At 48.5% G+C, this 12807-nt stretch overlaps 1 protein-coding gene across 12 annotated transcripts in view; it reads left to right on the top strand.

Annotated features, from left to right (window-relative positions):
- MICAL3 (microtubule associated monooxygenase, calponin and LIM domain containing 3) overlaps positions 1 to 12807 on the top strand; it is a 225285-nt gene that overhangs the window by 98709 nt on the left and 113769 nt on the right. For all 12 annotated transcript variants that reach the window (XM_032140059.2, XM_032753933.2, XM_032753937.2 and 9 more), the window contains exons 2-3: positions 9817 to 10154; positions 11858 to 12065. In XM_032140059.2, coding sequence (XP_031995950.1) covers positions 9891 to 10154; positions 11858 to 12065 — 472 coding nt within the window. In that variant the 5' untranslated portion in view covers positions 9817 to 9890. The remainder of the gene's footprint in view (positions 1 to 9816; positions 10155 to 11857; positions 12066 to 12807) is intronic.

Raw genomic sequence — 12807 nt, 5'->3', positions numbered from 1 at the left:
TTTTTTTTTTTTTTGAGATGGAGTCTCGCTCTGTCGCCCAGGCTGGAGTGCAGTGGCGCAGTCTCGGCTCACTGCAAGCTCCGCCTCCCGGGTTCACGCCATTCTCCTGCCTCAGCCTCTCCGAGTAGCTGGGACTACAGGCGCCCGCCACCACGCCCGGCTAAGTTTTTGTATTTTCAGTAGAGACGGGGTTTCACCATGGTCTCGATCTCCTGACCTCGTGATCCACCCGCCTCGGCCTCCCAAAGTGCTGGGATTACAAGCGTGAGCCACCGCGCCCGGCCTGTTTTTTGTTTTTTTGTTTTGAGACTGGATCTCGCTCCGTCCCCAGGCTGGAATGCAATGGTGCAACCATGGCTCACTGCAGCCTCGACCTCCTGGGCAGCTGGGACGACAGGTGTGCATCTATGCCCGGCTAATTTTTTAATTTTTTGTAGAGATGAGGGTCTTGCTATGTTGCCCAGGCTGGTTTTGAACTCCTCCTGAAGCAATCTTCCTGCTTCAGCCTCCCAAAGGGCTGGGTCTACAGTCATGAGCCGCCACACCCAGCCTGTTTTGGTCTTCTACACAGAAATCGAATCCTTGAGAAATGAACATTGATTGCAAGCTGCTCAGCTTGGTGCCGTTGACATGTCATCGATAGGCAGGTGTGGGGTGGCTGGTGGGCCTAGATGACCTTTCAGATGGTGCTGAGCCTTGACTGCAGTGTATTTTGTGGTTCTGTGGCAGTGATGACAGGCAGGCGAGACAGCTGAGAAACCCCATATTCTGTTCCAGGTTAGTCTCCTGCCAGCTGTGTTTTGGGCCAGTGTTGGAAAGCCTTAGCTGCAGGCTCTGCCCCTGCGAGAGGGAGGAAGCGACCTGACCCGAGTGCCTTGGTAGGACCTTGTGTGTTTTCTGCAAGTTCTCTGGTCATCTCGTGAGGTATTTCTCTCCCTTCGGATTGCCGGAGCCTTGGCATTCTCTGAGCCCCTGTGTGCAGTGGCCTGGAGGTTGCCCTGTACGGCCTACCAACCAGCCAGCTTCCTGGGTCTGCACAAGTGTAGGTGACCGGGTAGCCCTTTAATCAGCAGAACCTTATTGAGCACCTGCTGTGTGCCCGAAACTGGGTACATGGTGCTAAGCAGAGTATTGGGTTGGTGCAAAAGTTAGTGCGGTTTTTGCCATTAAAAGTAATGGCAAAAGTAACTGCACTGACTTCTGCACCGACCTAATAGATTGGATTCCGGCCCTTGAGGAGAACAGCTTTTTCCTGGGATTCTCCTTTGGTTGTGTTTTCCCACATCCTCAATGAGGCTTTCTCCCCACCTAGAGGCCTTTCATCACCCCTGAGGGCAGGACTCTTGGATTAGTGGGTCAGGAAAGTGTGGGTCTTTTTTTTTTTTTTTTTTTTTGAGACGGAGTCTCGCTCTGTCCCCTAGGCTGGAGTGCAGTGGCACGATCTCGGCTCACTGCAACCTCCGCCTCCCGGGTTCACGCCATTCTCCTGCCTCAGCCTGTCTGAGTAGCTGGGACTACAGGCGCCCGCCACCACGCCCGGCTAATTTTTTGTATTTTTAGTAGAGACGGGGTTTCACCATGGTCTCGATCTCCTGACCTCGTGATCCGCCCGCCTCGGCCTCCCAAAGTGCTGGGATTACAAGCGTGAGCCACTGCGCCCGGCGAAAGTGTGGGTCTTTTGGTCTGTACTGTTGACAGTGGGCAGGTTGAGGTCCACCTTCTGTCCTTCCCCAAGCTCCTACAATGGATGGAGTAGTATTAGGTGATTGGAAAATGTTTTGTCATTGACTCCTCATAGGTGTTGCTGATGGCTGGGGTGCAAGAGCCTGCCACCGAATGCCGACTGATACGTACTGTGTTAGCACTGTTTTAGTTGCTTTGCCTTTTGGCAGCCAGTAAGAAGAATTACTGTGAAACCAGACTGCTCTCACTGCCATTTGGAAAGGGCTCCATTTCAAAGGAGCAGATGCAGCGATAAATCATGAGGAGAAAAAGAATCCTGTATTGTGTGTCCGTGCTAAATTTACTTGAAACTGCATATCCATTGCTAGCTGGGCAGCTATCTTCCTGGCAGGCAAGTTCCTGCTCTCGGGTGGTTAGGGACTGGAGGCATGCATTCTCATGAGCTTTCATTTCTCAAGCTGTATTCTCAGGTGGTTTTTCATAATGGCTAAGGACTTAGGCTCTCAACTGGACAAGTCTGGACCCAAAACATGCCTGCACTGCCTCCTTCTTGCTTTGTGACCTTTAAACTTCTTTAAGCTGCACTTTCCCCATCTGCAAAATGCAGGTCATACATCCTGCCTCGCGGGATGGTGGTGAAGATGCCATAGGCATGGATGTGGCACCAAGTAGTAACGACTCAGTATCTTCTACCTGTCTTGTTTAACGCTACAGTTTGGCAGGACTTACACAGATCTTACTCCTTTAGCCCCCCCCCCCCACCCCCCCCACCCAATGCCATTCTCACGCTTTGTAGAACAGATGGAGTGGAGAGGGGAAGAGTGATAATGGAGCAGAGAAAATTCCAAACCATTTTTCTTTCCTTCAAAAAACAAAACCATCTGAACCCTGTTGTTCCGTTTTTATTTAGACTGAGTATTCACTTTTGTTGCTGGGGTTTATTGATAAACTGCTGGATGATAACAGCGCTACTGTGGGTTGGGCCTTGCTGTGTTCCTGGCACTGATAAACATTTTACATTCGTTACCTTACTTCCTACAAAACCCTGTGATTTTCATTTTACAGATGAGGAGACTGTAGGATGGTGAGCCTCAGGCATTCTTCTTGATTACTTGTTTTGGGGGTTACTTTGAACGTGAGTTGACATCATCATCGGTGATTGTGTTTATTGGGTGCCTCGTTATGATTCAGACATTAAGTGTTTGGGGTGACAGAACTGCAAGGCAGAGGTCAGCTCACTTCTGACTCACTTCATTTCTCAGCTGCGTGGATGTTCTTAACTTCGTTTTCATGAAGAAATAGGTTGTTAGCAAAGAATAGAAATGAAAAATTAGAAAAGATACAACATAAGGGTTAGGACTGTACTACGGTCCTGCAGGATTAGGGACCTGGAAGAGAACCCAGAGGTTATCTGGGTCTGGCTCTTCTCAGTTGCCTCTAGAGAGGGGTCATCCACACCCAGCCAAGCAGAGTGCGGGTCATGAGTAAAGTGCCACACTCTTGCAGTGTTCCTGTTAGACTGTCACTGCCCACCCAGGCTGACTGTTGCATTCCTGGATACCACGTTTTGGTAGCACATTGGAAGTCTCTCTGTAACATGTGTCCAGGTCTCCTTCACCTTCCGCAGCCACGCAGGCCAGGCTAGTGCTTTCCCCAGGACCGGTCCTCCAAGTACAGAGCTGCTGGGCTCCATCCTACCCTCATCACCTCCACAGAAACACGACCTATTTCTACTCCAGGTCAGGTTATAGCGCAGAGACCCAGTCCCTACCCTAAGGAAGTTCACAGTTAGTGGAGGAGAGAGACATTTAAATAATGTCCTTGCAGAGTGGCAGGAGCAGATGAGAAGTGCAGCTGGGTGAGTGACAGGCAGGAGAGGGGAAGGGCACAGTGGTGGGGGGAGGAGCTGGCTTCATGTTTCCTCTCCATCCTGCTGAGTGTCAGCTTGATGATAAATAGGATGGAGAGTCAGGATAGATCCCAAGATGCAATACATGGTGATTCAATACCTTCTCATGATAGAAATACTCACCAGACTAGGAATAGAAGAAAACTACCTTCACCTAGTAAAAGCCATATGCGAAAAACCATGGCACGTGTCATATTCAACAGTGAGAGACAGAAAGCTTTTCCTCTTATGATCAGGAGCAAGACAGAGATGCCCACTTGTGCCTCTTCTATCCAACATAATACTGAAGTTCTATCCAGAGCAGTTAGGCCAGAAAAAGAAATTAAAAGGCATCTAAATTGGAAAGGAAGACAGTTATCTCCATTTGTAGATGATATGATCTTATGTGTAGAAAATCCTACAGATTCCACCAGAAAAACCTGTTCAAGGCTAGTACATAAATTCAACAAAGTAGCAGGATACAAAGTTAATGCACAAAAATCAGTTACATTTTTATATACTAATAGTGAACAGTCTGAAAAGGAAATGATGAAAATAATTCTGTTTACAGTAGCATCAAAAATAATAAAACACTTAGGAATTAGCCAAGGAGGTGAAAGCCTTGTACAATGAAAACAATTACCCAAACAATACACATTCAGTGTACTCCCTATCAAAATCCCAATGATTTTTTTTTTTTTTTACAGAAATAGAAAAACCCATCCTAAAATTTACATGGAATCTCAAGGGACCCTGAATAGCCAAAACAGCCCTTCTAAAGGAGACCAAAGCTGGAGGACTCACGCTTCCTGATTTCAAAACTTACTATAAAGCTATACTAATCAAAACAGCGTGGTACTGGCATAAAGACAGACATATAAACCAATGGAATACAATAGAGGGCCCAGAAACATACCCTAACATATATGGTCAAACCATGTTTTGTTAAGAGTTGGGGTCTTGCTGTGTTGCCCAGGCTGGATTCAAGCTCCTGGGAGGATCAAATAATCCTCCTGCCTCAGCCTCATGCACCTCACTTACGGTCAAATTATTTTTGACAAGGATACCAAGACTACTCAGTACGGAAAGGACAGGCTTTTCAAATAATGATGCTAAGTTGCCTATGTTGAAGGAAGACAGATCAGGAGCCTGAGGCATGTTGGCGATTTGGGTCCTGGTTTCTGAGGGAAAATATGAGGGAATCCCAGTAATCCATAGTACATTTTTCATCTAAGCTTCCTCCTGATGGCATTCCAAAACAAGTGTTCCTCTCCACCTACTTTTTTCTTTTTTTGGTTTTTGAGACAGGATCTTGCTCTGTTTCCCAGGCTGGAGTGCAGTGGCATGATCATGGCTCACTGCAGCCTCAACCTCCTGGGCTCAAGCAATCCTCCCACCTCAGCCTCGCATGTAGGTGGGACCACAGGCAAATGCCACCACACCCAGCTAATTTTTTTGTTTTTGAAGAGACAGGATCTCACTATGTTGCCCAGGCTGGCCTTGAACTCCTGGGCTCAAGTGATCTTCCCACCTTGGCCTCCTAAAGTGCTGGGATTACAGGCATGAGCCACCTCGCCTGGCCTTCCACCCGCTTTCAAGGTCTATTTAGATGAGACATACCTCTGACTGAATGGGCTAGGGGAAGGCGCAGTTCATAGATTGCTGTGTAAGCTTCAGAGATTTGCACGTTCGCTGGTGTGTTCAGGGTGCATCGAATAGGGAGAAAACTAAGCTTCACTCCGATGCCATACTCTTGAAGTGTCATTCTTATTTTGTTGTTTTGTTTCTTTTTTCTTTTTCTATTTTTAAACACGATTCTCCTTTCTACTCCCACACAAACATCCAGCTACCTCTTCTAAGAGCTAGAGATTGAGTGTTCTCATAGCCAGCCAGAAGTCAGTGACAACCTTCAGCTATTGTTGTAAATAGAAACATAACCATGTCCTGCGTGTGCTTCAGAGGCCGTCTCTGCAGTGCCGTCCTCCACAGCCAAGGCCCATGCGAGGCTTCTGAGTCAGCAGTCAGCTGCCGCGGACAAAACATGCAGGCTGGAGTCAGCTGGCAGAGACTCACAGATGCCTGGAAACCTGGCATCACCTCCTCTTCCTCCCCCCAAACCCCCAACCCGGCTCCTCACTTCCTCTACCCCTTCCTTGCACACCTTGGCTTTTCAGTTTCTGGGATTTCTGGCACCTTCCTGCCAGGTTTCCTGGTCTCCAGGTTCCTGTGATTATGAACTGTACACAGGGTGGTGCAGGACAGGCCAGGAGGAGCATGATCTGGCTTTGACCTTAAGGAATGAGGGAAATGGGGGCGGTAACAGGAATAGCCCTGCTCCGCTGTGCTTCCCGGCTGTTGTCAGAGCCAATGAGAATGCCGGGTAAGCCCCTTGCAGTGTGAGACAGGCCCAGCCCAGCAGAGCCACAGAGCAATGCTGTCACACTCTGGAGGAGTCTTTGCGCTGCAGTCATCATTCAGCTGCAAAGCAGGAAAAGTGAGGCAGCCCAGGGGAATTCATCTTGTGTCGTCTTACCTTGGGTGCCGGTTGCATTGTTCCAGGAGCCAGCCTGCCTCTGTTCATCGGTTGTCACCAGTGCCCTGCAGGTCGAAATCTCTTCGGCCGGGGAATCGATACTTGCCTGCTGGTTGGCTCTGCAGCTCTCTGGGAGCTGTGGCTGACATCTGTTAATTTAAAAGTGTTTTCACTAGCAGAAGGATTGGGGACAGTTATTAGTGAAGCCGTTCCTCTGTAGTGGGGTTTGATTTGGAAATTCTTTGTGGTGGTTAGCAGCTCTTTGGAAGTGAATTATTTCAAACCGAGTGGATTACAACCAGCCATGGGGTTGTTAGCTCACACGGAAGAACTCTTCTTGGGAAATAAGTGCCCCAGACCCTCTTTCAGGGGAGGTGTAAGCCAAGGCAGGCGCTATGATGGGAAGGATTTTGAGTTATGGGTTGCAGGACCTTTAATGTATTGGCTTCAGCAAGAATGTCATGGTTCTGAGTGCTGTGAATCCTGGCAAGGAGTTGAAAGTGGCTACTGTTTAGAAACAAAGAAAAGTCATTTTCTTCTTTGACATGAGGTAGCAGTGGATCAGACCCAGTGTATGCAAAGCTTACCAAACCCTGTGACTCTGGTGGAGTTCAGGTTGACTGTGAATGCAGGCAGGGCACACAGGGTCAGGATTGTGCCGTGCTGTGTGCTTGTCAAAGAGCAAGTGAAGCCTCAGAAGTCCCACAAAGAGGTCAGGAGGCAAAGAGGGTCCCTGATGTAGAAAATGGTGTGGAACCTTTGTTTCTAGTCATGGGTTGTCAGCTGTCACCGTTTCTCATGCCTTCGCATAAGCACATCTGCTCTTTGCTGCCCTACAAGCCATCTTTTGACTTTCTAACATTTCTAAGATAAGCCTTGGCTTGTAAGAGAAACATTGGGCCCTTTTTAGGAACTATAAAGTATTTCTCTTGCTGCTACCTAGAATAAAACCTTTGTTTTTGGGGGAAACTGAATGTTAATTCCAGTTAACTCCATTTCTTGCTGGCCTCTTGGCCATGTGGCTATTGGGAGAAGCTATGTTTGTTAACAGTGTATTGTTTTTGTTTTTGTTTTGTTTTGTTTTGAGACAGGGTCTCACTCTGTCACCGAGGCTGGAGTGCAGTGGCACAATCTCAGTTCACTGCAACCTCTGCCCCCCGAATTCAAGCAATTCTCATGCCTCAGCCTCCTGAATAGCTGGGATTACAGGCGTCTGCCACTACCCCTGGCTGATTTTTGTATTTTTTGGTAGAGATGGGGTTTCATCATGTTGGCCAGGCTGGTCTTGAACTCCTGACCTCAAGTGATTCACCCGCCTCGGCCTCCCAAAGTGCTGGGATTACAGGCATGAGCCACCACACTGGGCCAGCAGTGTAGTTTTTAACATCTAGAGCCAGGAGGGGTTGTTGAGTACGTGATATATTTGAAGCCAAAAGCCCAGCCAGTGTGTTCCATCTGCAATGTATCCTCCACATTATGTGACGAGTGTTGTGTCTGTTGACACAGAAAACATAAGGCGGAGAGGGCAGTTCCTTGTATTTAGTTACAACTTTCTCTCATGAAACTTAAGATGCATCTCATTTGGTTTGGTTTAATCCTGTGATACCATGGTGAGGTGCGGAGAGAAGTGGCATGTCATTTCTACTTCACACTGCTGCTCAGTGTGCTTACCCAAAGTAAGAGCTTCAGCGCCTCTTCTGTATCATTCTGGAACATGGTGCCTGTCTTCCGAGAGTTGGTTTCAGCAGCACCTGCAGCTGAATAGTGGGCAGTTTCTTGCTTCTACATGCCTGCTGAACATAGTGCATCGACCACTGCCTTCCTCTGCACCCCACCCCACGAGTACATCTTTAAAGCAAAGTCCAGTTTAGTGTTGGTCACCCTCGTGGTAAATTGGTGATGTGCCTGTGCTGGGCTGTTGTGATGAGAGCACCAGGAGCTAGTGCTGTGGGCATGTGGATTTCTCAGCAGTAGCCTCGGAGAACTTCAGAAGTGAAAGTCTTGGCCAGGCTTACGCCTGTAATCCCAGCACTTTGGGAGGCCGAGGCGGGCAGATCACGAGGTCAGGAGATTGAGACCATCCTGGCTAACACGATGAAACCCCGTCTGTACTAAAAATACAAAAAATTAGCCGGGCGTGATGGTGGGCGCCTGTAGTCCCAGCTACTTGGGAGGCTGAGGCAGGAGAATGGCATGAACCCGGGAGGCGGAGCTTGCAGTGAGCAGAGATGGCGCCACTGTATTCCAGCCTGGGCAACAGAGCGAGACTCCATCTCAAAAAAAAGAAATAAAGAAAGTCTTAGGGGTGCTGTCTAACCTCCTTGTCTTACACACAAGGAAACTGAGGGTTCCTGCGACAGTGCTTACCCAGAGTTGTGCAGCGCAGTCGTGCAGCCGGGTTCTGGCTGTGTGGGCTCAGCCCTGTGGTCACACTCGTCTCGTCACCCTGACCCACTCTCCACTCTCTAGTTTTGTTCTTTGTCCTTTTGCCTCCCACCTTCCAATACAGTTCCAGTGGTGAGGATTCATCAGATGTGATGCAAAAACGATTCTGCAGACTCACAGGAGCCGGTGGGTGCAGGAGTACACGCGGTGCCATCTCCCACCTCCCAGCGTCTGTCCAGCAGACTCACTGGATGTAGGTGTGTGGACATTTCCATAGGTGGGAGGCATAGATATCGTCATTTACTGCTGTTCAGTTCGATTCGGGGTGAAAATGGAATGACTCTGAAGTCTCCCGACCCTTTACCTTACGCAATGGCAGGACTTCTTCAGTTCTTTTAATCCCTGCCAACTTTGACACTCCGGAACTTTCTGCTCCTTAGACTTCTGTGACGCTGCTGGTTGGTTCTCTTCAGACATCTCCCTACTGTTCCTCATCTTTTAAGAGGGCTCATCTTTCTCTCCCAGCCTCTTGAAGGTGGGGCCTCCTGGATCTCTTCCAGAGCCTGCGGCTCTTCTGCCCTGTGCACTCTCCTTTCGTGATCTTCCTGCTTTTGTAGGCTTAGCTACTGCCCGTGTGCCAGCGACTCCCAAATCTGGATCTGCATCCCCAGCCACTCCCTGAACTTCACATTCATACCAACTGCCCGGTGAGCACCTCCACTTGGAGCTCACATGTGCAGGTGAGGAAGGGGCTCGCTGCTCCACTGGCACCAAGGAGTGCTTCTATTTTTAATCCGTTGGCCTGATGTCTCCGTTTAATCCGGGGCCTAAGCTGGAAACCTGGGAGTTATCCTTGCCTCTTTGATCTGTACGAGTCACTCAGGCCTGCCTGTGTCACTTTCCCATGTCCTACACCTCTTCCCTGCCTGGCTAACATTTATGCTGAGAGACTCAGCTGTCACCTCTCAGAGGCTCGCCTTCAGTGGGGACCCCCCCGCCACCACCAGTAGTGACTTAGATCCTCTTTCTCTGTTCCCGAGATCCCCTTGTGTCTCCCTCTCTAGTGGCACTTGGTACGGTCCATCGAGACATTCTGTGTCTGTGTCTGCCTCGTCTCCTAGATTGTCAGATCCTTGAGAGCAGGAAACATCCTGCTCACCTTTCCAGCCCCAGTGTCTCGTAGTGCCTGGAGTTTTGCAGGTGTGCAGTCCACACTTGTGGATGGATGACTGCGACACTTGAGAACTCTGCTTGAAGAGGAGTATGTCTCCTGGAGAATGTTTGTGGACAGAGAAATGCTGACCATCTTTTTCTTTCTTTTTGTCAGATTAACGTGACAGTGTCAGGTGGACCCACAGCCATCCTACCTCCCCCTCTGGGGAGTGCTGAGAGTGCGGCAGCATGGAGGAGAGGAAGCATGAGACCATGAACCCAGCTCATGTCCTCTTTGACCGGTTTGTCCAGGCCACCACCTGCAAGGGAACCCTCAAGGCCTTCCAGGAGCTCTGTGACCACCTGGAACTGAAGCCAAAGGACTACCGCTCCTTCTATCACAAGCTCAAGTCCAAGCTTAACTATTGGAAAGCCAAAGCCCTCTGGGCAAAGTTGGACAAACGGGGCAGTCACAAAGACTACAAAAAGGGAAAAGCGTGCACTAACACCAAGGTAAGCTTTGCTCCTGTGGGGCCCTGGGGTCACTGACGAGATGCCTTCTCCCGCAACGTCTTGCATCTCTGGCCATTCATCATACATGATCTACGAGGTCTGGGTGCCAAGAAATTCTATGGCAAGTTCTGTGCCGGAGCCATCAACCGTATCCAGGTGCCAAAGAGGAGGATTGAGTTAGAGGTAGGCTGAGTGAGAACCAGGCAAAGTCTAGCCACAACCTAGCATAGGAAATCAAGCTTCAACCCTGTTGAAATTTTGTGGACGTCTTACCTCTTTTTGTTTGACTCACATGACCCAGACCCTGTTTTAAGCATATTTCATGTATTTACATATTGAACATTCAAAGTTTCAAGTATTTAAGAACAACCAAAGTCAAGTGACATGGGAACTTTTTATTTTGCTGAAGCTCTCTTTTGAACCTCACGTGGTTCAGAGGATGCAGGTCACTTAGCAGGGACGTAGCCAAGCCCTGCTGGTATCCTGTCTGAACACAGCTTTGGGGTTCTTGGCATGTCCTCTTTCCAAAGTTCCATACTCAGTAGCTGGTAAGGTATACTATTTGCAAACTTGGGATTTGCCACAAGCTTCCAACCTCTTCCCATCCATGTTCCAAAGGTCTGTTTTGATTCATAAGCAAGGACTTTGTGGACCAAAGTATTTCTGTTGCTTTCCTCACCATGTGGAGAAATAGGGTTTCCATGAAGCAGGTAGGCCCAGGCAAAGACCTGAGTTATGCACTTGCCTTTGTTGGGGTAGGTGCGAGGAAGCGGATATGGAGAGGTACATTTCCTGCTTCCCTCCTTAGAAGAACACCTAATGTGAGAAGTTTGGAACAAGCTAGCAGGGACACAAATTTGCAGATGACTTCATGGCTACGTTATGTTCTTTCACGAGCTTTAATTTGTACAATAGGGGACACCTAGAGCCCCACCCCCAGTGGATTTGCATTTGGGTAGATATTCATCAGCAAAATTCAAGAACTGTAAAGGCATGACTTTCATGAGTGAGTACTGGACTCTACTAAGAACAAAACAAAAACAAAGCCAAAAGCATTGCACGTTTTCCTTCCGCACACACAGAGCAAACTACTTAAGATATGCGTCCAGTCTCCTGCTCAGTACTTCTCTGGAGTGTGGATTTTCGAGATCATGTTCCTGGACTTTCAGTCTAGAAATGGGGATTTTGGAACTCTTTTCAGCACACAAAACTTTGGCTCTTGAAAATTGCTTCCCAGGAATCATGTGTGTGGTAGACTCATTCCAGGAGGCTTGAGATTGCCTGGAGTGTGTATGTAGTGCTCTGTATCTCTTTGGACAGAAATCTGCCTGACCTAGAAACCTTTGAAATGGTCCTCTCCTGTTGATGTAAGATTGTGTTTGATTTTCATATCGTTTGTTGAGATGATGGCCACTTAAATATGCTGCAGATCAAGGGCCTTCCAGGCTGTCCAAGGTGAACAGGTGCCCATCTTGTGTCTAGCACTGATGGTTCTGTCTTCTCCATTCGTGGTGATCACTAGCTCTTCTCTTAAGCCATGGCAGGTGCTCTGCTGTGACCCACGTAGGTCTGAAGGTTTCTTGGCAGTGGGGAAAATAGCCCTATTTCGGGGCTTTAGGGAGTGATGATCATACAATCATGAGACTTCTTGAGAATTGTTTGTTGGAAGTGCCGCCTGCCCTGAAAGCAGCTGTGTTTTTCAGTGTCTCATCATTGGGGCTGGCCCCTGTGGTCTCCGTACAGCCATCGACTTATCCTTACTGGGGGCCAAGGTGGTTGTTATTGAGAAACGAGATGCCTTCTCCCGCAACAACGTCCTGCATCTCTGGCCATTCACCATACATGATCTACGAGGTCTGGGTGCCAAGAAGTTCTATGGCAAGTTCTGTGCTGGAGCCATCGACCATATCAGTAAGTAAAACTAGCTTTCCTGTAAGATTCCACCCTACCCCTTGCACACTTGTTCAGTAGAAAGAGACAGGCAGATTAGCTGAGGAATTCATATGCCACCCAATTTCTTCTAATCTCATTACTGTCTTTCTTATAGTAAGTGCACTCATCTTGAAGTAAAAACACCTGCTATGCGGTGGTTCTATAATTTAGGACTCTTAAATGTGAGTGTATCAATAACCTATGAAATGTGGGGTTTGGCTTGGGGATTTTTGTTAGGTCTTGGACTCCTACTGAGCTCTTGCAGTTTGTGGGATGGGCACTGGTGCCAGGCACTGGGGAAACGATGACCAGTTTGGGCCCAGACCCTCTGGTGGTCCTTCTTGCAGTGGCAGAAGTACACAGGCATGCAGCTGTCTGTGCTGTGACCTGATACATTCTCTACTAATGTAAGAACAAAGTGCTGTGGGGACACAGTCCTGGGGGAAGCCACACTTGCAGAAGGAGCAGAGCCCTGGCCTGGCCGTTAATGGCAAGGGGATAACGGCATTCCTCTGGTTAGGTGGTTCTCGTGCGCTCTGCAAGCTCTTGCTGTACTTTTGTCACCTCTAAGCTCAGCCCGGGCCTTTGCTTTTCTGAGATCCTACAGGGTATGAATACAAGTTAATGCAATCAGCGGTGTTTGACTGTAAGTGGCCAGAAAAGCAATTCAGAACAGACAGTGTGCATTATGAAACGGAAAGCTTTTTATTGATTATCATTA

This window comes from Hylobates moloch, unplaced genomic scaffold (genome assembly GCF_009828535.3).
Source record: "Hylobates moloch isolate HMO894 unplaced genomic scaffold, HMol_V3 SCAFFOLD_19, whole genome shotgun sequence".
Lineage (NCBI taxonomy): Eukaryota > Metazoa > Chordata > Mammalia > Primates > Hylobatidae > Hylobates > Hylobates moloch.
The sequence above is the reverse complement of the archived record's forward strand: the minus strand, read 5'-3'. Positions and strand labels throughout refer to the sequence as shown.